The sequence below is a fragment of the Zosterops lateralis genome (assembly GCF_965231275.1).
Source record: "Zosterops lateralis genome assembly, chromosome: 17".
Lineage (NCBI taxonomy): Eukaryota > Metazoa > Chordata > Aves > Passeriformes > Zosteropidae > Zosterops > Zosterops lateralis.
In genome coordinates this window covers 907,377-935,213 of record NC_139777.1, presented here as the reverse complement: position 1 = coordinate 935,213, position 27,837 = coordinate 907,377, and the positions used below count along the sequence as shown (strand labels likewise).

General features: G+C 45.9%; 1 protein-coding gene across 1 annotated transcript in view; it reads right to left on the bottom strand.

Moving 5' to 3' along the window:
- TMEM132D (transmembrane protein 132D) overlaps nucleotides 1–27,837 on the bottom strand; it is a 185,623-nt gene that overhangs the window by 46,567 nt on the left and 111,219 nt on the right. Inside the window, exon 4 of the mRNA XM_083873970.1 lies at nucleotides 16,681–16,864. Coding sequence (XP_083730096.1) covers nucleotides 16,681–16,864 — 184 coding nt within the window. The remainder of the gene's footprint in view (nucleotides 1–16,680; nucleotides 16,865–27,837) is intronic.

The window sequence follows — 27,837 nt, the reverse complement described above, 5'->3', positions numbered from 1 at the left end:
TCTCTTTGACTTCTCTCAAACCAGGCTCCTGGGGGTGTCTGGGTGTATCTCAGGCTCTCAGTTTGGAATTTGAACACTCAAAAAGCTGAGCAGGAGGGAGTTCCCCCAGCCCCAGATAACTCAGGCTGGCAGGGACGTGGCCCCAGGAATTTCAGAGTTGTCCCCGTGCCCTGGGGGATGTCAGATCTTTATCCCAGGGAGTTTGTGCGTCCTGCACAGAGCCACGTCCCAGGATAAAGCAGATCTCTCACAGCACATCCCACAGGGCAAACAAACGTGGGTGCCATGAATCCGAAAATCCAACCTGCCAATCCACAGCCAGCCCCTGCTCATTTTCCTCACCAGCTCTCAAGGACTTTTACCATAAATCTGTGAGAGGAGAGCTACTTACAGGTCTGGGATTTATGGAAAGTGCTGCCTGTTTGTGCTCTGTCTTCTGTCAATAGCATTAAGATTTGCAGTTTGCACTGAATTATCCAATGACCTAAATCCTAGCCAGCTATCAAAATCTGCTCCCCAGATAAAGGCAGGCTGGAGTTTGATACATTTATCAGTGCCTGACACACAGCTCTGCTCACAGGAACAGCAATTCCTCAAGCCTTCCCCGGCATCAGACAAAAGGGAGGTACAAATGAATTACAACCTATTCACTCCAACGGTTTAAAACAATTATCAGCCGCTGGAAACAAAGGAAGACAATTCCTGCCTCCTGATTCCACACCAACTCCTGGCTCTAATGAGGAGCTGTTTATTTACCTAATGTAAAGCATCCAAATCTCACAGTGACAGCTCCAGAATGATTTATTGTTCTTCCATTATGCTAAATACTGGGGCTAGATCATGCCTCATTATCCAAAATATAATCCATTGCCAGTCAGTGGAATAGGACTTGATCTGGGAGAGGCAGGGGGGTTGCTCAGTGTCAATACAGCTTTGTGCTGACAGGGATCTCCAGCACCAGGCTCGGGGATGTGACAGGGGAAATTTGTGTCTTCACTCCTCTGCAGCATCACAGGGATCTCACTGAGGCACCAGGGAGGCAGGTGGGAGGTGGGAGCAGCACCACATGAATTTTTAAGTGCACACAGCTCCTTTGGAAGCCCAGGGGTTCCTGCAGAACCTGATCTCAGAGGAGTTTTCCAGGGAAGGCTCCACCAGCCAGGTGGGCCAGAATGAGGAGCAGAGTTGTTGTGGTTTGAAAGCAAAATGAATGAGAGGCTCCAAGTCAGAGATATAATTTAATAAGAAGAAAGGGAAAAAGGTAAAAATCAAATAAAATGAATGCAATAACACAAAGGAGCACTGCCAGAGTCAGAACACACCCTGGGCAGGGTGGTGGGAGCAGTCCAGGTGAGGGGCTCTTCCTGAAGCAGTGATCCCACAGAAAGGTCTGGGAGCTCTGCTCCTCTGGGAATCCAGTGGCTCAGGGCTGCTTGTCCTGTCCCAAATCCCAGATTCTCTCCAGGTGGGAATGCTTGGCTCCTCCCCCTGGGCATTGGGAGCATCTCCCAATGGGATGAGGAGTCGTGCAGTGGCTCCTTGATGGCCCATTAAACAGAGAGAGCTCCTGGAGGGAGTTCCCTGTGAGTCCTGGGCAAGGCATTGATGGGCCATGAGCAGAAGAGCCCAAAGGAGGGGCCTGGGAAAACACTGCCCCACCTGGTTCCAGCAGCTCATGGGGATGGGGATGGAATAAATACTGTGTGCACATCCCACACCACAACCCAGGACAAGAGTTTAGGAATACAACACATGGTTGGCTGGATGGAGAATTCCTCCACTCCACACTCTGTGAGCCTGGCACTGCTTGAAGCTGTGGGAGCAAAGAAACACAAATGGCTCCAGCACAGATGAAAAAGGAGAGGCCAAAACAAGGAAGACACGTCCCTGCAGTGACAGCAAGAGGCTCCTGGTGTGTTTTTTTCTCCTCCTGGCCAAATGCAATGTGGATTCTGAGGCCCTGGGATGGTCCAGCTGGAGGCATTGCAGGCACTGCTGGGCACTCACAGCACAATTCAAACCCCCAGCAGACTCAGCCTGTGAGAGCCAAGCCAGAAAACGGCCCTCAGGGGCTCTGGGGTGTGGGACTGAGGGCTGTGGGGTCTCTGGGAGGTTTGGGTGGAACCAAAGACTTTCACACAGATCAAAGGGCAAAGCTTCAAGAGATAAAAATATCCCTCTCATCCACCTCAGGGAAAGACTCATCACTAGGAGGACAAAGAGCTTTCACTGAAAAAATCCTACACTGAGAATTTAAGTTTTTTCAGAGCCTGTGAGAGATTTTGAGCTTTTGGAGCTTTCTAAACTCTGCACTCTGCCTTAAGCCAGGTTTATGTTGCATAAACACTTGCTTTCAGATTTATTATTATTATGAAAGATACAACATGAGCATAATAAATGATTGTGGTATTAAAGCACATTTTACAGCATCATCTTGAGTGCTGTTCCCTTTAATGCTCTGCTTACATGACATGGAGGGATTTGCTCTGAAACTGCATTAGGGTGGATGGAAAGAACTCAACAGCACAGCCCAGAAAATTCTTTTTCTCTTATCTCTGAACAATTCTTAATATCCCCAAGCCTGTGAAGAATGCACCCTTGATGCTGTTTTACACCACAAGGACTCAGATTCAGAAGGGTGAAAATGACTCCTTTATTTTTGGGATGTGTCCCCTTTATACACTGTTTTTTCCAATCAAACCCAACATTATCTCGAGATGAGGGAGGGTCTTGCCGAGCTCCTGGTTTTTTGTTGGGTGTGATGTAATGGAGTTATTTGACCCTGTTTGACACCACAAGGACACAGACTGTGAGATTCAGGAGGCTGAAAATGACTCCTTTATTTCTGGGCTGTGTCTCCCTTTTATCCCATTTCACACAGACCAATTGGATTGGTGACACAAAGACAAACCTCTTCACTCCCATTGGTCAGAGCAGAGGGACAGCAAGGAGAAGTCCCTCCTGGGGAAAGGAATGAAGAACAAAGGGACAGCTACAAAAACATTTCTCCTGTTGACAGAAAATTCCCTGGGAAAGGAATTTCAGCAAACCAAAACACCTCAGGCACAAACCAGAGCTGCACACTCAGTTTTGCAATGCAGAGGTGTCAGTGCTGGCTGGTGGGAAGGGGTTTGGCATTCCAGGCAATCTGGTAATGAAGCCCCTGGCTCTGCTCCCATAACGTGCACTAATAATTCCCACCATCAGATAACAGAGAGACTGAGGCTTTGTAGCTTTTTGTAACAAACGAGTTTTGGCTCCCAGTTAGTAAATGTTGCTCCAGACTCCCCTTTTCCCCCTCTGCTCCTCCCCACAGCTCATCGGGGTCTGATTGCTCTGACGTTCCCTATAGACAGACAAATTGTTTGGGTTAACTTACAGCCTTTACATTCCCCTTTTTTTCATTCGTGACTGTTTCAATTCGCATTGTCATCTATTTCCGAAAGCTTTTTTACTTTTAAATAATTAGGGTTAGCGCCCACACAAAAAAAAAAAAAAAAAAAAAAAAAAAAAGTATTTGAAATGCTAATCCAGCACCTCAGAACTGTTGCAGCAGATTTAAAACCCTGTTGCTCCTTAAATATATTGTAAACCACAGCAGTGTCCAGAGCATACTGATAACCTCCAGCAGCACAAAGGGAAGGGGCCAAGGAATTACAGAATTACAGGAGGTGGGAATGGAATGGAAATGCTGACAGAGCCTGCAATGAGCTGGGATTTAATGAGCACAATAATGGGCAGGTGGGCTGAGCCTCCCTGCAGAGATCAGATCCTGGGCAGGGAAATGAAGCTGCTTCTGAGCTGTACACAGCACCAGGCTGGGAATTACAGGCAAAAAGTGGCTTTTCATGTTGCCTTTGTCAGCCAGGCCTTTCACAGCCCTGTCACTAACACACACACATATATATGTGTGTTTATATTTAATGCCCCAGCAACTGGATTTCTTTTGGCACACATTTCTTTTTCTAACTGCATTCAAATCCAGAAAGGAGGAAGAAAAAAAATCTGTTGTTTTGGTGCAAATCATGCCTTACCTCTGGATTTAGTGCTTTTGCTCTTTTTCCTCCTATATTTGCTGCACTTGGACCTAAATCATTAAAACTCCAGCCTAAAGAGCTGGAAAACACTGAAAATGTGCTGAAATCAGGGAGCTAAAGCTTCACTCTGTACCCAGTGGCTGCTGTGCCTTTTAATTGCCAAAATGTAATTAACAAATTGCACTTTCTGGCTCAGTGACTGGGATGGCAGCAGGGCTGGGGGGTTACTCCTCACAAAAGTGAGAAGACCTTGAAAATAATTGGGACTCTAAAGACTCTTTAGGACATAAAGAAAGACTCCAAATATTTCAGAAGGCAAAGAGCACAGAGAAAAAAGGCTTTATTGTCTAATTCTCAGTGCCTGTTATAAGGTGTTCCCATCCAGACTGAACATGGTTGGGGAATAGGAACGATCCCATTGGTTAAACTGGAGAAACAGCAAAACACCACCTGGAGAAAGATTGTTCTGAGAAAGGAGAGTTGTTGGCCAGGATTGTTTGGAGAAGAAGCTTTCTTGAGATATTTTTTCCCTGGGAGAAAAAGTCATCAGCTGCCAGCAGGGTAAAATCTCTCAGGCCCAGAAATACCAGTCCCACAGTCAGGAGCAGCAGCTGGATGGGAATTTTTTTCCCTTTTTACCAAGGAATACATGAAAACAGGACCCCATTTATTAAAAGCAACCCCCCAAAACTCCATGACTTCATCAAGAACATATGAGAGTTCCCCCCTCTCCTCACATCATCCCATTGCATTTGAAGTTAAAGACATTTAATGTATCTGGAATTAATTTCCTCGGTGTTAAAGTGCAAACTGGGCTAATAAAAGTGACACATTGACTTTTTCCCAGAGAATGATGTTCGGCTTACGCGGGACGGCGGCGTAAATGAAAATTAGCCTCAAGACAATGTTAATTACATTTTATCCATTAGGAGGAGGGTAATTGAACCACTCATTTTGACTGCAAAGAAAAACCCCTTCTGGCTTCATAAAGGGAAACTATGTGTTTAATGTGCAAATTAAAGTCTAACAATGGAGAGATTGGCAATGGAAATAAAACCAAAATGCAGGTAATGTATATCTTTGTACTGCAATGACCATCTTGGACATAATCCGTGTTATTGCCCTCTTGCTGAGCTGAGGGAGAATTCAAAATGCCTGGCAGGATCCAGTTATCTGAAGAATCAGCCAGGAATTACTGAGAGGAACATGAAATATCCTGCAGGACTCGATTTAACCAAGAAAACACCACACATATTGCTGATAGTGCTGTTAGAGCTAATACTGCTCATAAATAACAGTCCCAGAAAATGGTCCTGGATGATTTTAAAACCTTCCCAATCGTTTCTATTAGATCTGTGGCTGAAAAAAATTACATTTGCTTATTCTCAGACAGAAAATACCCCCCCAGACTTCCAGATCTCCATCCCTGGAAATCAGGGAGCACATTCTTTTCCAGGACCTGTATCAACAAGTGTTCAGCAGTTGCATTTCATAATTTGAGTTTTGAGAAGCACAGGATGATGCTGATGATGCTGATGATGCAGAACTGGCCCAGGCTGAGCAGCCAAGGGAATGTAGCCCTGGTTCATCCCTGAGGTGTTTTGGTTTGCTGAAATTCCTTTCCCAGGGAATTTTCTGTCAACAGGAGAAATGTTTTTGTAGCTGTCCCTTTGTTATTCATTCCTTTCCCCAGGAGGGACTTCTCCTTGCTGTCCCTCTGCTCTGCCCAATGGGAGTGAAGAGGTTTGTCTTTGTGTCACCAATCCAATTGGTCTGTGTGAAATGGGATAAAAGGGAGACACAGCCCAGAAATAAAGGAGTCATTTTCAGCCTCCTGAATCTCACAGTCTGTGTCCTTGTGGTGTCAAACAGGGTCACTCCAGCTCTGCAGGAATCCTTGTGTTCCTCCCTTTACACAAACACTGCCCATCTCACCCACAGCCAGGAGTCCCCAGTGCTGTCTCTGAGTTCAGGGATGATTTTAATTTCTAATTCTTGGTTTAATGTCTCCTAAAACACATGTATTTTAACTAGAAACTCCCTGGGGACCTTGTTTAGAACTAATTGTTCTGTGTAACATGGTCTGTGTGAAATAGTATATAAAGGAGACACATCCCAGAAATAAAGGAGTCATTTTCAGCCTCCTGAATCTCAGAGTCTGTGTCCTTGTGGTGTAAAACAGCACCAGCACAGCACAAATCTTCTCTGACCCACAGCAGCAGCAGTTGGACACCTTTGGGACAGGCTGGGCCAGAAGCTGAAGGAAAATCTGTGATAAAACTCATCAGCAGTTGTGGAAGGAGCTGATAATCAGCTTTGTCATCCCCCTGTGTTGCCCCTGAGCTCAGTAAATCAGGGAAGGGCCCCCCGACCTGCTGAAAGCTGCTTGTGCACAAATCCCACCAGGAAATCCCACGAGTCCCAAACCAGCCTTTCCATCAGCCAAATCAAGTGGAGGTGGAACGAGCTTTAGTTGCAGATAATATTGTGGATTATCTGCCCACTGGGCTCAACAGAATCCAGATCAGACCCTTGAACTTCCTGAGCCCAGGAGCAGCATCTGGGCAGAGTTACAGCGAATCCAGAATTCCTGCTCCTACAAAAGCCAAAAATACATTCCCTTAGCCAAAAATAATAATTTTAAAATCAACCTTTATCACAATATTACCACAAGCATTGAAAAGGATTATCTTATTACAAAAAATGAAATTTCTTAAATTTACCCTCGTTATTGTTTCCCAGGGAAGAAAAAAAAAAAAAAAAAAAAAAAAAAAAAGGCTTTTTTTATTTCATTGTGGATGAAGCTGCTATTTGCATTTAAATGAAGACATCTGAAGGAGAGCAGCTAGAAAGTGAGGGGCTTTTTTTTTTTTTTCTTCTTTTTTAGAATGAGATTTCATTTCAGTATTCTATAATGCAAACCCAACTCCACTTTCTGCTTCATTAAAGAGTCTGTCACTGGCTGCTTTCAAAAATTTCTCATGGAGAGCAAGATCCTCTGATTATTCCCAGCTGAGGCTTTGTAATGATGGCAACAATCCAGTGTTGGTGTCCCCTGAACACCTGACTCCAGCAAACAAAGGAGCTGTTTCCGTACAGGCAGAACATAGATTTATTTATTTTTTTCTTTTTTTTTTTTTTTATTGACTTATCATAACTGACACCCTTAAACAATCTTCTTCCTCAAAGCTCTGATGGGAACGGGCTTTGTGTCAATGAAAACTGAATTTACAGCAGGAACACAAGGGGAAAGGGAAAAGGGGAAAAGGGGAAAAGGGGAAAAGGGGAAAAGGGGAAAAGGGGAAAAGGGGAAAAGGGGAAAAGGGGAAAAGGGGAAAAGGGGAAAAGGGGAAAGGGAAGGGAAGGGAAGGGAAGGGAAGGGAAGGGAAGGGAAGGGAAGGGAAGGGAAGGGAAGGGAAGGGAAGGGAAGGGAAGGGAAGGGAAGGGAAGGGAAGGGAAGGGAAGGGAAGGGAAGGGAAGGGAAGGGAAGGGAAGGGAAGGGAAGGGAAGGGAAGGGAAGGGAAGGGAAGGGAAGGGAAGGGAAGGGAAGGGAAGGAAAGGGAAGGGAAGGAAAGGAAAGGAAAGGAAAGGAAAGGAAAGGAAAGGAAAGGAAAGGAAAGGAAAGGAAAGGAAAGGAAAGGAAAGGAAAGGAAAGGAAAGGAAAGGAAAGGAAAGGAAAGGAAAGGAAAGGAAAGGAAAGGAAAGGAAAGGAAAGGAAAGGAAAGGAAAGGAAAGGAAAGGAAAGGAAAGGAAAGGAAAGGAAAGGAAAGGAAAGGAAAGGAAAGGAAAGGAAAGGAAAGGAAAGGAAAGGAAAGGAAAGGAAAGGAAAGGAAAGGAAAGGAAAGGAAAGGAAAGGAAAGGAAAGGAACCAGCCCCCCGTGGTGTGCTGGCACAGGTGGGGCGGGGGATGCACAGAGGGGTCAAAAATCTCTTTGGGGATTTAAAACCCCTTTAGCTGGGTTTAAAATCCCTTTGTTGAGCCAGAATTCCTCGGGCACATATAGAGAGGCAGTGCCAGAGGAGAAATGACAAATCCCCTCTCCTGACTCTGCTGTTCCCAGGGTGTGTTTCCATGTCAGGGCTTTTCTCTGCCATGTTTTATTTAACTTGTGTAACTGGTCTTGTCCAGAACCTGGGACACACAAACTCTCACCTTTGGTTCTCAGAGACAGCAAATGCTTTTTTTTTTTTTTTTTTTTTTCTTTTTTTTTCTTTTTTTTTTTTTCACCATTAAATCCCCACTTTAATCTGGGTTTTAGAAATTTTAGAATATTTTTTAGAAAAAATAAGAAGTTGATTTGACAGATCACAGGACAAAAAACAATCCATAAAATTTGATTTTTGTGGCTTTTATTGCGTGTGCTCCCCCCAAATAAAGGAGAGCTGTGGTTGTTTGGATGCCAGCACAGATCTGTTCTTCCCTGCTCCTGTTTGGGACAAAATTAGATGTATACTTTTACATATTTTTACATATGTTCAGCTTTTTTTTCCTCTCTGTTCTAAATGTTGAAATGCTTTGTTTTCCCCCCTCATGTCTAAGCTTTCAGTGGTTCCTGTTATCACCTTATCAGCAGAGAGTTATATATACATATATTAGGTTGTACCCAGTTCTGATAAGGAAATTTAACTCCATTTTCTGACATTTTTTTTTAGGATCAAAGAGAGAAAACACACACGTGGAAACAACGCACCCTTCCTTCCACGGAATTTTTAAATTCAAAGCTGGTTTGCCTCACAAATATTACAAGCAGAATTTTGGAATTTTTACCCTGAAAAGGTAAAAAAAAAAGGTAAAAAAAGGTTTAAAAAAAAGGTTAAAAAAAAGATTAAAAAAGGTTAAAAAAAAGATAAAAAAAGGTAAAAAAAAATATTTTACCCTTGACAATGAAAAGTCTCATCACTGCAGTGTATTGCCTTTATGAAACAGTGTGAGTTTCATATTTCTGCACAAATTTAACAATTCTTGGGTTTTACAGCCCCCTTGGAACATTTGAAAGTCCAGCAAGTTATTTTCAAATTGCCAGGACTGATTTTCAGGCCGTGGTTTAAATATTGACTTTCCCTCTGTTTGGAGCTGATGGGTTCAGGAAATGGAAGTTTAGTTTTGCAGGGAAAAGTCACTTTGAACTGTAACTGCTGTGTCTCCAGGGGAGTAATTTCTGCAGAATCCCTCTCCAGGGTAGAGATTCTGTTATTTTATCATAGAACTACTGGTAAGTGGTATGAAAAAGAACCAGATTTTTTTTTATTTAACATTTACATTTCTCATACACCCATAATTTAGTCTCTTTAAATGTCAAGCTGCTTTAAATGAGCACTTTGCACATTCTGATATTGGGTGGTTTTTTTTGTTTGTTTTTTTTTTTTTTTTTTTTTTTTTTTTTTTTTGTATTCTCCTCACAACTAGAAATGACATCAGCGATTATAAAACAACATCAGGTATTCCAAAATCTCAGCTGTGCACATTTCCTGCTCCACTCTCCCCTCATCCCTTCTCTGAAGGTCACAATGGAAGTGAGGCAGATGTGCTGCAACAAAATCTCTTTTCTCTGCATTCAGGAAATATTAAATTCTGAGATGTTCATTCGGGGTGCACCTTCATCTCTGCTTGTGCAGACACCATCATCATCATCCTCATCCTCATCATCATCATCATCATCATCATCATCATCATCCCTGCCTGTCCAAACATCAGCATCCCTGCCCAAACACCTTCATCATCATCCCTGCCTGTGCAAACATCTTCATCTCTGCCTGTCCAGACTCCATCATCATCATCATCACCATCATTCCTGCCTGTCCAGCACCTTCATCATCCTTGCCTGTCCAAGCACCTTCATCATCATCATCATCATCATCATCATCATCTCTGCATGTCCAAATATCTTCATCCCTGCCCAAACACCTTCATCATCATCCCTGCATGTCCAACCACCATCATCATCCCTGCCTGCCCAAGCACCTTCATCATCCTGCATTTCCAAACATCTTCATCCCTCTGTCCAGATACCACCACCATCATCATCATCATCATCATCATCATTCCTGCCTGTCCAGCACCTTCATCATCTCTGCATGTCCAAATATCTTCACCCCTGCATGTCCAAACACCTTCATCATCCTTGCCTGTTCAAACATCTTCATCCTTGCCTGTCCAGACACCACCACCATCATCATCATCATCATCATCATCATCATCATCATCATCATCATCATCATTCTTGCCTGTCCAAACACCTTCATCATCCCTGCATGTCCAAACATCTTCATCCCTGCCTGCCCAAGAACCTTCATCATCATCCCTATCTGCCCAAGCTCCATCATCATCATCATCCCTGAATGTCCTAGCACCTTCATCCCTGTCTAAGCACCATCATCATCATCCCTACCTATCCATGCACCTTCATCATCATCATCCCTCCCTGCCCAAACACCTTCATCATCATCCCTGCCTGTCCAAACACCACCACCACCATCATCACTCCTTCTCCTCTTCCTCCTCCTCCTCCTCCTCCTCTCACCAGGAGAGTCCCCGTGTGGTGCTCACCCTCTGGGCCCAGCACTCTGGAGCCCTGTGGATAATCAGAACCTCTGCAGCCCTGGTTTGTGCCTGAGGTGTTTTGGTTTGCTGAAATTCCTTTCCCAGGGAATTTTCTGTCAACAGGAGAAATGTTTTTGTAGCTGTCCCTTTGTTCTTCATTCCTTTCCCCAGGAGGGACTTCTCCTTGCTGTCCCTCTGCTCTGACCAATGGGAGTGAAGAGGTTTGTCTTTGTGTCACCAATCCAATTGGTCTGTGTGAAATGGGATAAAAGGGAGACACAGCCCAGAAATAAAGGAGTCATTTTCAGCCTCCTGAATCTCACAGTCTGTGTCCTTGTGGTGTAAAACAGGGTCTCCCACAGCTGCCATTTCTCTCCCTTCACTCCCCTGTCCCCCATCCTCTGACTGCATCCTGCCCCTGGGAATATCTCACACAGGGAAAAAGGAATCCTTAAAACCACTGGCTGGAAGAAGGATGGAAAAGGCAGGGAATAATTCTCTTAATTGACTACTCTTCTTACTACTTGTAATCTAGAGGAAATCTAATTAATTCTACATGAAGAACCACTATTCTGTGGTGAAGTGTAATTCCTGATCTCTGGGGCTTCAGCTTGCCAGTTGTCAAATTATCCAATTACACACTTGTTAAAATCCATTTTGGGGAGATTTTCATGGCTTGTAAATAAATAATTTCAGAGCCTTAAATCCCCAGGAGAAAAAAAAAAAAAAAAAAAAAAAAAAAAAAAAAGGAGAGAAGAGGAAAAAAAAAAAAAAAAGGAAGCCCCCAAAGAATACCTCAAAATTAGGAAATAAATCTAAAAATAATGTCAGGAAGCTGAAAAGAGAGATCCCAGCCTGCTCTGCTCCAGCAGCACTACAGAGGTGATGATCTATTCCAGCAGGGAGGAATAAATACTCTGCTGCTCTTTCAGCAATGCTTTATCCAAATCACCAACCTGAGGGGAGCCAATTAAGGCATCATTGTGCCAAAAGGGAAAAAATCTCCTCTCAAGCACCAGTGAGGGGTGGGCAGCCAAGGGAGGACACAGCCCAAGGTAGGGATGATGATGATGATGATGATGATGATGATGATGATGATGATGATGCTCTGGAGCCAGGCCAGGGCCACCAAGCTGAGCAGCCAAGGGAATGTAGCCCTGGTTTCATCCCTGAGGTGTTTTGGGTTTCTGAAATTCCTTTCCCAGGGAATTTTCTGTCAACAGGAGAAATGTTTTTGTAGCTGTCCCTTTGTTCTTCATTCCTTTCCCCAGGAGGGACTTCTCCTTGCTGTCCCTCTGCTCTGACCAATGGGAGTGAAGAGGTTTGTCTTTGTGTCACCAATCCAATTGGTCTGTGTGAAATGGGATAAAAGGGAGACACAGCCCAGAAATAAAGGAGTCATTTTCAGCCTCCTGAATCTCACAGTCTGTGTCACTGTGGTGTAAAATGTCACTGGTGAAAATGCTCTAAATTCATGTCTGCTGTGTTTTCCTGCTCCTCCTACATTCCAGAGCAGCACAGGGATTGTCAGGGTGAAGGACTGGGCTGGTCTCAAGCCCAGCTCAGCCCCACGTGTCTGACCAAAGCCAACACACGTAACTCGCACTTCACAAACAGCAGCAGCTCTCGTGCAAAGCTGTTTTTCTCAGGCTTTAACTGGTAAGAGAAATACCCCTGTGCTTGTTCCTGCCTCTCCTGGGAACACGATTTCCCCTGTTCCACATCAGACTGTGGCTGTGAGCAGCTGTGCCTCAGAATTTTTGGGTGCTGAGACATCACTCGACTCAAAATCAGAATTTTGGGGTGCTGAGACATCACTGAGAAAATGGCAAGTGAAATTCCAAGTCCTTGACCTGTTTTATTTCAGGAAGCAATGGGATTATTTCTGAGAAGAAAAGCCTTGCTGGCAGTATCACAATGATCCAAAGGTTTCTGCCTTTCTCAGGAGTAGGTTTCATCTGTGATTCACTAATCATTTTGATTTAAAAAGGCTCCTTTTCAGCACTGGGTAACATTTTAATTAAATATTTGAAAACTTGCCGAACACTGTAATTGCAATTTAAAGGCTATGAATTAGGGAGGTAAAAGCTTTTATCTACTCTCCAGACATCTTTTTTCTTTTTCATAAAGCTGTCAGTGGAACGCTTTAGGAACATTCTCTCATGGAATTTGAGCAGGACAGAGGGTTGGGGCTGACGGGAACCTGCTCCTCTATATGGGGGAGATCCACATTGCAGAAAATCCTGAATTTCATCCCCAAAACACCCTGATTGTCAGGTCATGGGGAGAGTGTCGGAGTCCAGGGCATCCCTCTGGGCACCCTGGAAGGTCACAGAGCTCGGTAGAGAGACCTGGGACCCAAAAAAGAGGGTCTGGGGTCTGCCCAGGGGGGTCTGGGGTCTGTGCAGGGGGGTCTGGGGTCTGTGCAGGGGGTCTGGGGTCTGTGCAGGAGGGTCTGGGGTCTGTGCAGGAGGGTCTGGGGTCTGTGCAGGGGAGGTTGGGGTCTGTGTAGGAGGGTCTGGGGTCTGTGCAGGGGAGGTTGGGGTCTGCCCAGGGGGTTTGGGGTCTGCCCAGGGGGGTCTGGGGTCTGTGCAGGGGGTTTGGGGTATGTGTAGGAGGGTCTGGGGTCTGTGCAGGAGGTTTGGGGTCTGTGCAGGAGGGTCTGGGGTCTGTGCAGGGGGTTTGGGGTATGTGTAGGAGGGTCTGGGGTCTGTGCAGGGGGTCTGGGGTCTGTGCAGGAGGGTCTGGGCTCTGTCCAGGGGGTCTGGGGTCTGTGCAGGAGGGTCTGGGGTCTGTGCAGGGGAGGTTGGGGTCTGTGTAGGAGGGTCTGGGGTCTGTGCAGGGGAGGTTGGGGTCTGCCCAGGGGGTTTGGGGTCTGCCCAGGGGGTCTGGGGTCTGTGCAGGGGGTTTGGGGTCTGTCCAGGAGGGTCTCGGGTCTGCCCAGGGGGGTCTGGGGTCTACCCAGGGGGGTTTCCCTGGCACAGAGCCCAGGAGGACACAGGCTTTGATTTCAGTCCATGAGAAAAACTTCCAACACAGAGAAGAATTGCAAGTCACAAATGTGTGACAGACAGTGGTGTGGGTTATCACCAGGTAGAAATTTTGTAGTTTTGGGATTTTTAGAATGGAGGTGCAAAGGGACAAGATGGAGATTTTAGGGTAGAACCCTGAGTTCTTCTCCTTCTCCCTTGGCTCCATTGTCTGCAGTGACGTGGGCACAGGGGAGTTTCAGTGGGTTGGGGCAGAGTAGAGATGACCCTGTTAGTGCAGGTGATGGACATTGGTATGGAATGGTCAATAATAACCACATAATTATCTGTATAAAGGCAGAGTGACCTCCCATCACAGGGGGAGTCACCTCGTGTCCAGGCTGCTGTGAACACCTTGGGGGACACAGAGAATTGTAAGATCAGAATTAATAAACAACGTGAGAAACCAAGAAAACCAAGCCCTTGAGACTCCACATCATTCTCACACCAAAAATCCTTCAGAGCTCAGGAAGGAAAAACACTTCCTCAGACCCACATGAACCACCAGGAATGTTGGGTTGGGTGAGAAAGAAACACTGAAAACCCAAGAGAGGAGGAGCTGCAGCAACCCCAGAGTCCCCAGTGTTCCCCCCACTGGGAATTCTCTGCAGCCCCCAGCAGCACATGAACAGCACCAGTTAACAATGAAATAATGTGCCAGGTTATTTATAAGGGCATTAATGCCCTGGGTATTTATAAAATCCATCAGTGACAGTCGCTGCCACGACAGCTGATCCCTGGAATTATTAGAGATAATTGTAATAGCAAAACAAAAAATAAAGTTTCCTTTATAATAAATGACCTTTTTACTGCCACAATGGATTTAATTTATTTACCTGGTCTGCTCACAGAGCTTTTCGTGCAAGCTAGAGCAGTTCACTTCCTGTCAACATATTCGTTAAAGTTTTAACGAGAACATCAGGAACAAGAACATCAGGAGCAGGTTGAAACAATGAATTATCGAGAAGGAATAATGTTAAATTGGTGTTGAGGGTTTGGATACAGTTTATTTGACCTGACTGCCAGAAATGGGACTCCTCAGAGGGCAGAATGTGTCTGGTGGCTCTGAGAACAAGAGAATGTTCCTTGGCAAGAGGAGAATGGGTTTGGGGGGTTTGGGGTTCTTGTCTCTGCCAAGCAGACTGAAAATTCACCACTGGGCCATCCATTGAGCCTCACATCCCATCTAGACATGAAGAGAATAGAATGGAATGGAATAGAACAGAATGGAAAATAAATAGAATAGAATAGAATAGAATAGACTAGACTAGACTAGACTAGAATAGAATAGAATAGAATAGAATAGAATAGAATAGAATGGAAAAGAAATAAATAGAAATAGAAATAGAAATAGAAATAGAAATAGAAATAGAAATAGAAATAGAAATAGAATAGATATTTACAGTTCCATGGGAGTGAGCAACAAGGACTGTGGGATGCAAAGGTGGTGCAGAGCTGGGCTGCTCCCAGTCCTTTAAAAAACCCCAAAGCTCTTCCTAATGTGAAAGCAGTAACTTGTGAAAGATTAACCTGTGATGGCAATATTCAAGAACATTTCCATTTGGTGCATGAAATACATTATATGAAATACATTACATGAGATAAATTATACCTGAAATTATTCTGCTCAGAAGACCAGTAAAAAAACTAACCCAAATTACCCAAATGTCTCCAAAACCAGAGAATTAACATAACACATTCTTTTCACTCTGCTCCTTTCTAAATAGGAGATTTTTTTAAACTTCTTTTTTAATTTTAAATTTGCAAATCACCAGCAGGCTGAGCAGGGACCACAGGGAGGAGTGAAGTATCAAACTAATCAAAGTTGGAGGCCCCCAAAGGGCTGCACCTGAACCATCCTTTTCCTCAGCACAAAGTGAAGCCTGACAAAGACCTGGAGGTTTTTAAAGCCCTGGAGTTCCCTCATGGTCCTGCAGAGAAGGGTAAAGCACTCCCAGGCTGTGAGGGGTGCAGGCACTGCTCACATTTATCTCCTCCCCATCCTCCCCACACCTGTTCCCTGGCAAATGCCACCTCCCCAGAGCTTTCCTGACCTTTGAGCACACACAATTCTGGGCTGCTGCAAAAAAAATGGGCTTTTCTTCATCTTTAATGGGAATGAAGAGAGTGAGCTGATTTGTGGCGACTGCCAGCAGGAGCTATTTTTGTCCTGAGCTGGATTTTGCCAGGACATCACTTGGGGATGGAGCAATCCTGGATCCTGGGCACAGGAGGGAAGGAACCTTTAATCTTTTCAATTATGGATGGAGAGGAGAGAAACCCCAACGCCTCAGATTACATCAGCCCCATCATTCCTGTAACCCTCAGCAGCCCAGAACTGCACTGCAGGGCCCAGCACAGCTGGACTCGATGCCCCAACCCAAAATATTCTGTGATTTTGCTGGGAACTCACCCAAAAAACGAGTGTATCAGTCACAGAACAAGACCTGGCCTCTCAAGAGAAATGCTGGGAACTCACCCCAAAAATCAGTGTATTAGTCACACAGCAGGACCTGGCCCCCCAGGGAACTCAGCTTCTGCCCCCCAAAAATCAGTGTACAAGTCACAGAGCAGGACTTGGCCCCCAAGGGAAATGCTGGGAACTCTGTCCCCAAAAATCAGAGTATCAGTCACACAGCAGGACCTGGCCCCAGGGGAAATACTGGGAACTCAGCCCCCCAAAAATCAGAGTATCAAAGAGCAGGACCTGGCCCGCCCAAGGAAATCCTGGAAACTCAGCTTCTGCCTCCAAAAATTCAGTGTATCAGTCACAAAGCAAGACTTGTCCCCCCAAAGGAAGCTGGGAACTCAGCTTCTGTCCCAAAAATCAGAGTATTAATCACACAGCAGGACCTGGGCTGCCCAAGGAAATACTGTGAACTCAGCTTTTGCCCCCCAAAAATCAGAGTATCAGTCACACATCAGGACCTGGCCCCCCAAGAGAGGCTCTGCTCTCCCCTCACAAACCAGGATCTGTTTCCTTCTTCCCCTCCCTCCCCTCCCAGCCGCTGCTCAGCCCCTGGAGCTGTAAAAACAACACCAAAAACCCGCAAAGAGCCAAAGAGCTCCTTACCATGGCCAGAGGGAGGACCCCCACCAGCTCCTTCTGGCTGATGTAGATCTTGGAGACGGCCAGGTCGGAGGTGGTGTCCCCAGGATACTCCACCTGCCAGGTGATCAGCTGGCTCTCAGAGGGGTCAGGCAGCTCCTCGACCTCAAAATCAATCTGCATGATCTCCGAGGAAGGACCCTCAGCACTGCAGCAAAGAGAGGAAATGTTCATTCATACGGGTGATAATCAGGAATAAAATTGCTGTTATAGTAATAAAACCTTGGATTGAGGCTCCTTCACAGAGAGGGTTTGGTGGGGTGATGGATTTAACAATGGATTCACCATTTGAACTTGTTTCAGGGTGTTTCCCACCAATCCAAATGGCTCAGTGACACTTTGTGATGTGATCACTGTGCTCTGCTCCATTTCATGGGGGAGAAATGTAGCCCTGGTTTGTTCCTGAGGTGTTTTGGTTTGCTGGAATTCCTTTCCCAGGGAATTTTCTGTCAACAGGAGAAATGTTTTTGTAGCTGTCCCTTTGTTCTTCATTCCTTTCCCCAGGAGGGACTTCTCCTTGCTGTCCCTCTGCTCTGACCAATGGGAGTGAAGAGGTTTGTCTTTGTGTCACCAATCCAATTGGTCTGTGTGAAATGGGATAAAAGGGAGACACAGCCCAGAAATAAAGGAGTCATTTTCAGCCTCCTGAATCTCACAGTCTGTGTCCTTGTGGTGTCAAACAGGGTCAAATAACTCCATTACATCACACCCAACAAAAAACCAGGAGCTCGGCAAGACCCTCCCTCATCTCGAGATAATGTTGGGTTTGATTGGAAAAAACAGTGTATAAAGGGGACACATCCCAAAAATAAAGGAGTCATTTTCAGCCTTCTGGATCTCACAGTCTGTGTCCTTGTGGTGTAAAACAGCATCCAAGTCTGTATGGGAACACTTTATAAAGGTAATAAGAATTAAACAATAAAAGCCTTTTTTCTGTGCTCTGAAATATTTGGGGTCTCTCATCTTTTTTTAATGTCCTACAACAACAGAGTCCCACAGGATCCTGGGGCCTGAAATGCTGCAGGGCCAGGGCAGGGGGTGGAGGAGCAGAGGAAGAAAAGGAGGAAAATAATTCCAGGGATAAACTTTGAAAACCTCCCAGCCCCAGGGAAGGGAGGAGCAGCCCAGCCCAGCCCAGGGCTGTGTGAAAACCATCATTCCCCTCTCACAGGAGAGAAAATTAAACTGAAAATTGCTTTCTCATAAAAAGAGGGGATGAGATGATTTATGCAGCACCGAGTGGGCAAAGGTGGCATTTCAGAAGGAAGGAAAATTTTGGGGGTGAAATAAGGCCACGTGCTGTGTTGTCACCCAGATAAAAACACCAAGTTTCCTTCCTGGTGTGGGAGGAAACAACACCAACCCGGAGCAGATGTAGGATAAATGTCGCAACAGCCAGAGTGTTGCCATGTTGTAGCAAAGCCCTGTATTTTTAAAAAAAACATTTCATTTCTGATCTAAATTTTGTTTAAAATGCAAAAAAAAAAAAAAAAAAAAAAAAAAAAAAAAAAAAAAAATCTTTTCCCATGGTATTTTCTCGGGAATATAAACAATTTCACTAAAAGGAGTTTACAAACCATCTCTTCTGGAATTTCAAGCCATCTCTCCTGATATCATCACTGAGCAGAACTTGTTTCCTAACCAGGAACGAGGAGGTGGGAAGGAAATCAAAGGGATCACTGGAGAATCAGCCCTTCCTGCAGAATATTTGGGGTTTGGTGCCTCCTTCCCTTCTCTCCCCAGCCCCAAAACTGCCCTAGAGAAATGGGAATTGAATTTACACTCCCCTGGAGCAGCACGTCCCCAGCAGGGCTTTATTTAAAGTGAATTTTATCCAGATTTTTGCTCCTGGGAAGACTCAGCCCAGTAACAAACTGTCCTCACACCTAAACAGATTTTGGGTGGGGAAAAAAAAAAAAAAAAAAAAAGGAGGAGGAAACAAGAAGATAAAAAGAGAAAAGAAATCACTGAGTGAAAAATCTCCCGTAGCAGAAGGAATATATTTAAATATATATATATCTCCATCTATATTTAAAGTAGTCAGCAGAGAATCTTTTCGTTTATCTGGACCAAGAAAAGATTGTCTGTCTGGTCTTTGCTGAGTTCTTAGAAAACACCCCCGGGTGTGCTCTGAGGGGAGAGAATCCTTTCTCTGGGAGGGTTTGGGGCTGTTTTGAGGATTTTTACAGCCCAGACAAACTGTTGTGGCTGTTGGAGGGAGATTTGCATTCCTGCCCACGAGTGCAGAGACTGAGATCACAGCTCTGCTGAGACACAGCTCCCTGCAAGGGGCTGAATGCTGCTGCATGGCTGCATGGCTGCTGCTGCATGGCTGCATGGCTGCCGCTGCATGGCTGCTGCATGGCTGCCGCTGCATGGCTGCATGGCTGCTGCTGCATGGCTGCTGCATGGGTGTGTGTGGCTCCATGGCTGCTGCATGGCTGCATGGGTGCTGCATGGGATGGGTAAGGGAGATGTGGGCTCCTGAAAGGGAGACATGGAATCCTGTCAGGGGAAATGTGGGGTCCTGAAAGGGGAGATGTGGGGTCCTGAAAAGACAATTGTGGGGTCCTGCAAGGGGAAATGTGAAATCCTGCAAGGGGAAATGTGAAATCCTGCAAGGGGAGATGTGCAAAGGGAGATGTGGGGTCCTGAAAGGGCCTATGTGGGGTCCTGCAAGGGGAAATGTGAAATCCTGCAAGGGGAGATGTGCAAAGGGAGATGTGGGGTCCTGAAAGGGCCTATGTGGGGTCCTTCAAGAGAGATGTGGGGTCCTGCCAAGGGGGATTTGGTGTCCTGCAAGGGGAAATGTGAAATCCTGCAAGGGGAAATGTACAAAAGGAGATGTGGGGTCCTGCCAAGGGGAGGTGTGAGGTTTTGAAAGGGAGACGTGGGGTTTTGAAAGGAGAAATGTGGGATCCTGCAAGGGGAAATGTGAAACCCTGCAAGGGGAGATGTGCAAGGAGAGATGTGGGTTCCTGCCAAGGGGAAATGTGGGGATCCTGAAAGGACATATATGAGGTCCTGCAAGGGGAGATGTGGGGTTCCGAAAGGGAGATGTGAAATCCTGCAAGGGAAATTGTGGGTCCTGAATGGAAGATGTGGGGTCCTGCCAAGGGGACGTGTGGGGTCCTGCAAGGGGAAATGTGAAATCCTACAAGGGAAGATGTGCAAGGAGAGATGTGGGGTCCTGCCAGGGAGGATTTGGAGTCCTGCAAGGGCAGATGTGCAAAGGGAGATGTAAAGTCCTGCCAAGGGGAAATGTGGGGTCCTGTAAGGGGAAATATGGGGTCCTGAAAGGAGAAACGTGCAAAGGCAGATGTGGGGTCCTGAAAGGATGTCGGGTCCTGAAAGGGGAAACACAAAATCCTGCAAGGGAAGATGTGGGGTCCTGCCAGGGGAGATGTGAGGTCCTGCCAGGGGAGATGTGGGGTCCTGAAAGGGGAGATGTGAGGTCCTGCCAGGGGAGATGTGGGTCCTGTCAGGGGAGATGTGGGGTCCTGTCAGGGGAGATGTGGGGTCCTGCCAGGGGAGATGTGGGGTCCTGAAAGGGGAGATGTGGGTCCTGAAAGGGGAGATGTGGGGTCCTGCCAGGGGAGATGTGGGTCCTGCCAGGGGAGATGTGGGGTCCTGCCAGGGGAGATCCTCAGCCCTCCCTGGCAGTTAAAACCCACCTATCTGACCTGACCCCAAAATCTGGACTGCACAAACCCAAAGCCAGGAGCACAGTGCAGTGCCTGCCCCACTGCTCAGCACCCTGACATCCTCCTCGCATCAACCAACACACACAGACAATAAAAACAAAAATATTTCAGATGAGAAGGTGAGATTTGGGGCAGGGAGGACACTGTAAAACCTGGACCTGGAGCGCTGAGATCCTCCCTCACCACTGACACATCAGAGAAGGGGGTAACACACAGCACCACATTAAAATTTCATTTTATTCATTGTCATCTTACTATTAAAAATTTAAAAAATTCAGGGCAGGGAGGCTGAAAAGTCATTTTTCTCTGGGAATCACCGTATGAAGTGAACCAACCAGCAAGAAAAATCACCCAGAAATGAGCCTGCTGATCATGTAATGGTTATTTTTAAAAAAATTGATCCATCTTGCTGGAGCTTGACATCAGTAGTGTTGGTTGAGAAATATTTGCTGAATTATTTATTTGACTTTTTTTCCTCTTTTTTTTTTTTTTTTTTGGCTATTGTCAAATAAATTATTCACTCTACGATTTTCCAGCTGTTGAAAGCACTTTCCACAAATAACTCAATCCAAGAGCGAGCAAAAATTAGCAAAGCTGTTAGTATAATATCAATTTAAAAGATAATTACACACCAAGTCAGCATTTCAGAATCAGAGTTTTGAGCATCTCCTGACGTGGTAAAGGGAAGGTGGCACATTGTGCCAAAGGGAGGGGTAAATCAAGGCTGAATTATTCCATCCCATCTAATAAATAAATAATTTTTATTGAGTTTAACTCAATAAATGATCCCCCAGAACATCAGCAGCACCAGCCCCATCACGAGGCACGAGCAGAACAGACCTGGAAAAAATGGTTTTACTGACAGTGCAAAGTCTCATAAAACCCTGCAAAATCCACTCAACCCTGCCTTCCTCCACCTGCTGCTTTATTGTCCTCAGCACAAAAATAACAATAAATGCAGGGAACTCACCTAAAGTGAGATAAAACTGCAGAAGGGAGGAGCAGGCACAGAATTAACTGGTGCTCAGAATCTACTGGGGAAGTTCCTGCAGGGCCCAGCCAAGGCTCAGAGCAGCCTGTGCAAGGACCTGGGAATGTTGATTTATTAAAAAACTCTGGATATTGATCTAATACCAATATCCAACTGTGAGGGACAAAGACTCTCTAACAGTTTGAAGTTAGAAAGTGTCTGTTTATTATGACACTCCCAAACACACACCACAATTTACAGATGGTCACAGGGTCTTTTATGTCCAGGAGTATTGAACACCCAAAACACAAATGCACATTCATAACTCTGGTACATCCCATTCCCTGGTATGGTAATTAGCCCAAAAAGCCATTAAGCATGGGTAGTTTGTTGTTTACAATGGGTCAGTGGTGTTTTTTATAGGGTGGGGTCCCAAAATGATGAAGTAAGATGGGTCTTCCTCCCTTTGACTTTTTAACCTTTAGTGTTACATGACAGCTGAATCCTGTTTTTTTCCAGGACTGTTTGATTTATGATTGTATTGTATTCATGGGGTCTATTGATTATTCAGGATGCAAAAGCCTGGTTTGACAGGTTCTATGATTTATCAGTTCCTTCCCTGATTTATCAGTTCCTTCCCTGGTTTATCAGTTCCTTCCATGATTTATCAGTTCCTTCCATGATTTATCAGTTCCTTCCAAGATTTATCAGTTCCTTCAGTCTGGCTTCTGTTATCACAAGGGAAGTCCTGGCTACATTATCTCAGCACTATCTATTTTGACTACAGTCTTTAATTCTTCTAAATCAATGCCTCAATGTGGGGAGGGTTGTCTCTCTCAGCAAGGGGGGAAAATGAGGAAAACAAACCGAAATTGCTGTTTTATGGGTAGGAAAAGCAGGTGGAAAGGGTCCAGAGAAAGAACAGCACAAGTGGAAGGAGGAGAGGGAATTCACAGCAGAGCCCCGGTAGCCCTGGTGCCATCCCTCACCCAACGCTTTGTCACCAGAGCTAAAGGGGCTGCAGGTTTGGCCTGATCTGATAATCTGATGCTGAAGCTTTAGGTTTGGCTTTGGCACTCCCCACCCAGGACTGCTGTGACTTCAACCCATGGAATAAACACCTTTAAGGAGCTGCCTGCAGTCCCACATCTCCCCTCCAGGCTCTGACATTCCTGCAGCCTGAGTTCTGCTCACTCAGGATCCTCAGGGACTGCTCTGCAGCCCACCCCACACAGCAGCCACTCCTTCCCTTCTGCCTGCAAAGATTTCATCATCCTCAACTCTGCCCTTCTCTCTAATTGTGCTGAAATTGGTCTGGTGTAGTGGAGGGGATGAGAGAGGCTCAGATGGGCTGATTGCATAATCCCCTCTTGATTAAGGAGCTTGGGAAAGGGAAAACACAGCCCAAACCAGCTCGTTAGAGCCATCTATGCCCCTGCAAAAAAATCATTCCTTTCTGAGCATTTTATCCTCCCTGCTTTTAAACTTCCCCAGATATTGTGTTTGCCATTTCCTTCTGAGACTCTCCCAGTGTCCTTTTTGCTTTGGATGTGCTCTATATTTCCTGTTGCTTCTAATTATACTCCCCCTGCCTACCTGCTCCAGCAATTTTCTCTCCTTGACGCTTAAAATCCTTGAAATATTTGTGGCAAGTTAGCACTTTCTGCTTCTCATGCCTTTTAAGCCTCACCTACTGATTTTTTATTTTTTTTTTACAAAATCACCCATCTACCTCCTGCTCCACTTGATGTTCCTTCCAGGGCTGCACGTCCAGGCCCTCTGCAAACCTGGCACATCATTTTTTGCCCAGTTTCTCCAAAATCCCCTATTTCCTGCAGTTCCTGGTGGCTCTTGTTTGTCCCTTCTCCTGCTGTGCAATGACAGCACAACTAAAGTCCAGCAGCTCGAGCAAAGCAAAAGGAAAACTGTGCCTAAAATCCAACTTTATATTCACAGGCTGCAGTGATAACTCTGCCAGTGCTGTGTTTTAATTCTTCACAGCCTTTGGTTGATTTTAATACCCACAAGAGCTGCCCCTTGGATTCCTCCACACAAATTCCAAGAACCAAGTGAGTTCTTGGTGCAAGTGAGGAGGTTTGGAGTGAGTTTCCCCAGCCACATTTCCCATTTTGTTTGCTTGGAGCAGATATTTTAAGCTCATTTTTGGTGATTTTGTGTCCCAGCTCGTACCCCCTGGAGGATTTTCACTGCAGTGAAAGAAGAGCAATGTCCATATTTGCCAAGGCTCCACATGGCAAAGAGAGAGAGTTTACATTCAATTAAGTCATTAAAGGCTCATAATTGGACTGAGCAACTCTGGGGCAGTATAAACTAAATCAGAGTGAGCTGTTCCAGCAGTCCAGCGTTCAGGTGTGTGCTGGGAAATGTCACTGGAGCACAAATTGATCTTCCCTTCCTGCTTCTCCCCCTTTGGTGAATGATTTATGAACCTGTTGAAGCTGCTAATGGTCACTAACGTCACTGAATTCATAATTATAACAATTAGGGTGTCTGTGGCCCTGCCTGCAGCTCAGTAAAATCAATTTATCCTTGGCAGGGGCTGGGTGTGCATTTCCCACTGTCAGTGGCAGAGATTGCTGAGCTCAGGATGAGGTTCCCCCAGGTGGGAGCAGTGCTGGGATGGAGCCCAGGGTGACATTTCCCATCCATGGGGACACATTTCCCATCCCCAGGGTGACATTTCCCATCCATGGGGGCACATTTCCCATCCCCAGGGTGACATTTCCCATCCATGGGGGCACATTTCCCATCCCCAGGGTGACATTTCCCATCCCCAGGGTGACATTTCCCATCCATGGGGACACATTTCCCATCCATGGGGACACATTTCCCATCCATGGGGAGACATTTCCCATCTATGGGGGCACATTTCCCGTCCTCAGGGACACATTTCCCATCCATGGGGTGACATTTCCCATCCATGGGGACACATTTCCCATCCATGGGGTGACATTTCCCATCCATGGGGACACATTTCCCATCCAGGGTCACATTTCCCATCCATGGGGGCACATTTCCCATCCATGGGAGCACATTTCCCATCCAGGGTGACATTTCCCATCCATGGGGTGACATTTCTCATCCTCAGGTCACATTTCCCATCCATGGGGTGACATTTTCCATCCATGGGGACACATTTCCCATCCCCAGGGTGACATTTCCCATCCATGGGGGCACATTTCCCATCCTCAGGGACACATTTTCCATTCACATGGACACATTTCCAATCCATGGGGACACATTTCCCATCCATGGGGTCACATTTCCCATCCTCAGGGTCACATTTCCCATCCATGGGGGCACATTTCCCATCCAGGGTGACATTTCCCATCCTCAGGGACACATTTCCCATCCATGGGGCCACATTCCCTGAGGATTTCATGGAGCATCTCATGCCCTGGCATGAAATTCTTCTGCCCCCTCCACTCCTCCAGTTATTATCCTGATCATGTTATTATTTTTACTTAGAGAATAATTTCCTTTTCTGGCCCTGGCAAACGAGTGCAGCCAGAGTATATTCTGCAGACAGAGAATACTGAAATAAGGTGGTGAGAACCCCCTGTCCCTCAGATCCCTGAATATTTAAAGTCCATTTAAGTTTATCTGCAGTAATGGTTTTGTTTACAGCCGTGCTGGGCTGGGGCAGGAGCTCTTGGGCTGGGGGTGATGTGAGGACACAGAGACTTGGCAGGGATAATTCTGGGAGAGGGAGCTGCTATCAGCCAGTCCGTGTTTCCAGGAGCTCTGCAGGGTTAGGAAATGTTTTACTGAGGAGGAGGAGGAGCTGCACTGGGCCATCATCCCCGACATGTCTGGGCTGGGCTCTCCAGCTCCAGCCAGGGAGGCTCCTCTGGCTGCCTCAGCCATTGGGATAATCAGGAAAAGCCTTTTGGGGAACAGGAGTTTAAAATCCCTCAGTGCCTTTAAAGGGGAGTTTGGTACATTTCTGTGTCAGAGTCCAGGGCATCCCTCTGGGCACCCTGGAAGGTCACAGAGAGACCTGGGACCCAAAAAAGAGCGTCTGGGGTCTGTGCAGGAGGGTCTGGGGTCTGTGCAGGGGGTTTGGGGTCTGTGCAGAGGGTCTGGGGTCTGTGCAGGAGGGTCTGGGGTCTGTGCAGGGGGGTCTGGGGTCTGTGCAGGGGGTCTGGGGTCTGCCCAGGGGGGTCTGGGGTCTGCCCAGGGGGGTTTGCCTGGCACAGAGCCCAGGAGGACACAGGCTTGGATTTCGGTCCATGAGAAAAACTTCCAACACAGAGAGGAATTACAAGTCACAAATGTGTGACAGTCACTAGTGTAGTTTATCACCAGGTAGAAATTTTGTAGTTTTGGGTTTTTAGAATGGAGCTGACTGGGGGACAAGGTGGAGGATTTAGGGTGGAACCCTGAGTTCTTCTCCTTCTCCCTTGGCATCCATTGTCTGCAGTGACGTGGGCACAAGGTGGTTTGAGGGGATTGGGTCAAAGTAGAAATGACCCTTCTAGTCCAGGCACTGGGCATTGGTATGGAATAGTAAATAATAAATACATAATTATCTGTATAAAGGCAGAGTGACCTCCCATCACAGGGCAGTCCCCTCGTGTCCAGGCTGCTGTGAACACCTTGGCCGGACACAGAGAATTGTAAGATAAGAATGAATAAATATTCTGATATTGATTAAAAATAAGAAACAAACGGGATTCTGGAAGCTTCTGTTTTAATATTAAGAAAGCTGGAAAGCACTTCCTTTTTTAAATTCTAGACTTGGCAAACGCTGAACGATTGTGTAAGGAAAACTCCTTTCAAAAAATTTTACTTTAATTGAAAAGAACTTTGGAGTTTTGGAAGATGAACGAGTTCAGCAGAAATAGTTGGTGAATAGTTCAGAGCAGAGGAAATTCCTCCAGCTGAGGGTACTAATCTCATCTACTGGATGTTGCCTTGGCTGGTATTTTCAAATTAGTCACTCATCTTGAAATATATTGAGAGCTTGGGTCTTGTGGAATGTAATGCTGCTTTTATAGATAATTGCATTTGTTGACGCAGTGTGGACACCAATAAGCAAGGCATGAACAAAAAAACTGAGTTATGGATGTCACCGTGGAGACTAAATGCTGAGATATCAGATCTTCCACTCTGGATTTCAGGCCACAATTAAATTTTTTAAAAATAAAAATCAGGGTTAATTAAAAAAAAAAAAATAGTAAGGGATATAATTTCAAAATAATTCTGAATTCCGGAGTCTAACCCCACAAGTGTAAATTTTCGGGCCACGTGTGGAGAGGGGTTTTTAGTGGGTCAATATTTGCAGGATGAGGAGTGAGTGCTGTGAGCTGAGCACAGCGCTGGGCTCTGCTGGTTCTGTGTGCAGGGATCACTCACTGTCAATATTTGCAGCGCAGGGTTTGGGTGTGAAGATGATGCTGGGCTGGTTCCCCCAGATCAGAGCAGGGTTTGTGCAGCTCCTGCCGCTCACAGGGAGGGTTGTTTCACCCCCGGGAGGCTGTGCTGGTGTGGACAGTCTGCCACACTGCCAGTGAAATAGCTGAGCATGGTTTGAGGGATGATTTCAGGAGTGTTGTTGATGCCCAGGCTCAGGGCTGGGGCTCTGCTGTGAATTCCTCACCTCCTTCCACATGAGCTGTTCTTTCTCTGGGACCTGCTTTTCCTACCCATAAAATGACAACTGTTGATGCTGTTTACACACAGACTCCAAAATATCAGAAGGCTGAAAATGGCTTCTTTATTTTTGGGACATGTCTCCTTTATATATATATATATATATATATTTTTTTTTTATTTTTTTTTTTTTTTTTTTTTTTCAATCAAACCCAACACTGCCCATCTCTGACATCCTGCAAATGGCTCAGGGCACCCACATCTGTCAGCCAAGGCCAAAAGGGAGAGATTCGGGGCTAAATTAAGATGTTCAAAGGAACAAATCCTGATTGTTGAGGTAAAACCACCCCAGAGTGGATTTTCAGCTCCCCTAAAACCACCCCAGAGTGGATTTTCAGCTCCCCAAAAACCACCCCAGAGTGGACTTTCAGCTCCCCTAAAAACACCCCAGAGTGGATTTTCAGCTCCCCTAAAACCACCCCAGAGTGGATTTTCAGCTCCCCTAAAACCACCCCAGAGTGGATTTTCAGCTCCCCTAAAACCACCCCAGAATGGATTTTCAGCTCCCCAAAAACCACCCCAGAGTGGATTTTCAGCTCCCCATAAAAACCACCCCAGAGTGGATTTTCAGCTCCCTAAAACCACCCCAGAGTGGATTTTGAGCTGTGCTCTGCACTCCTGTACAACACCAAGCCCCGGCGCTGCGCGTGCTGCTGTTTTTTATGAAAACATCTCCATCCATCCATCATTTTGCTGTGACTGGAGCAGCCCCAGTGAGGAGCCAGTGCCCGTTTGATGTCCTTGCCCCCATGCAGAGAGGCCCCATCAGTC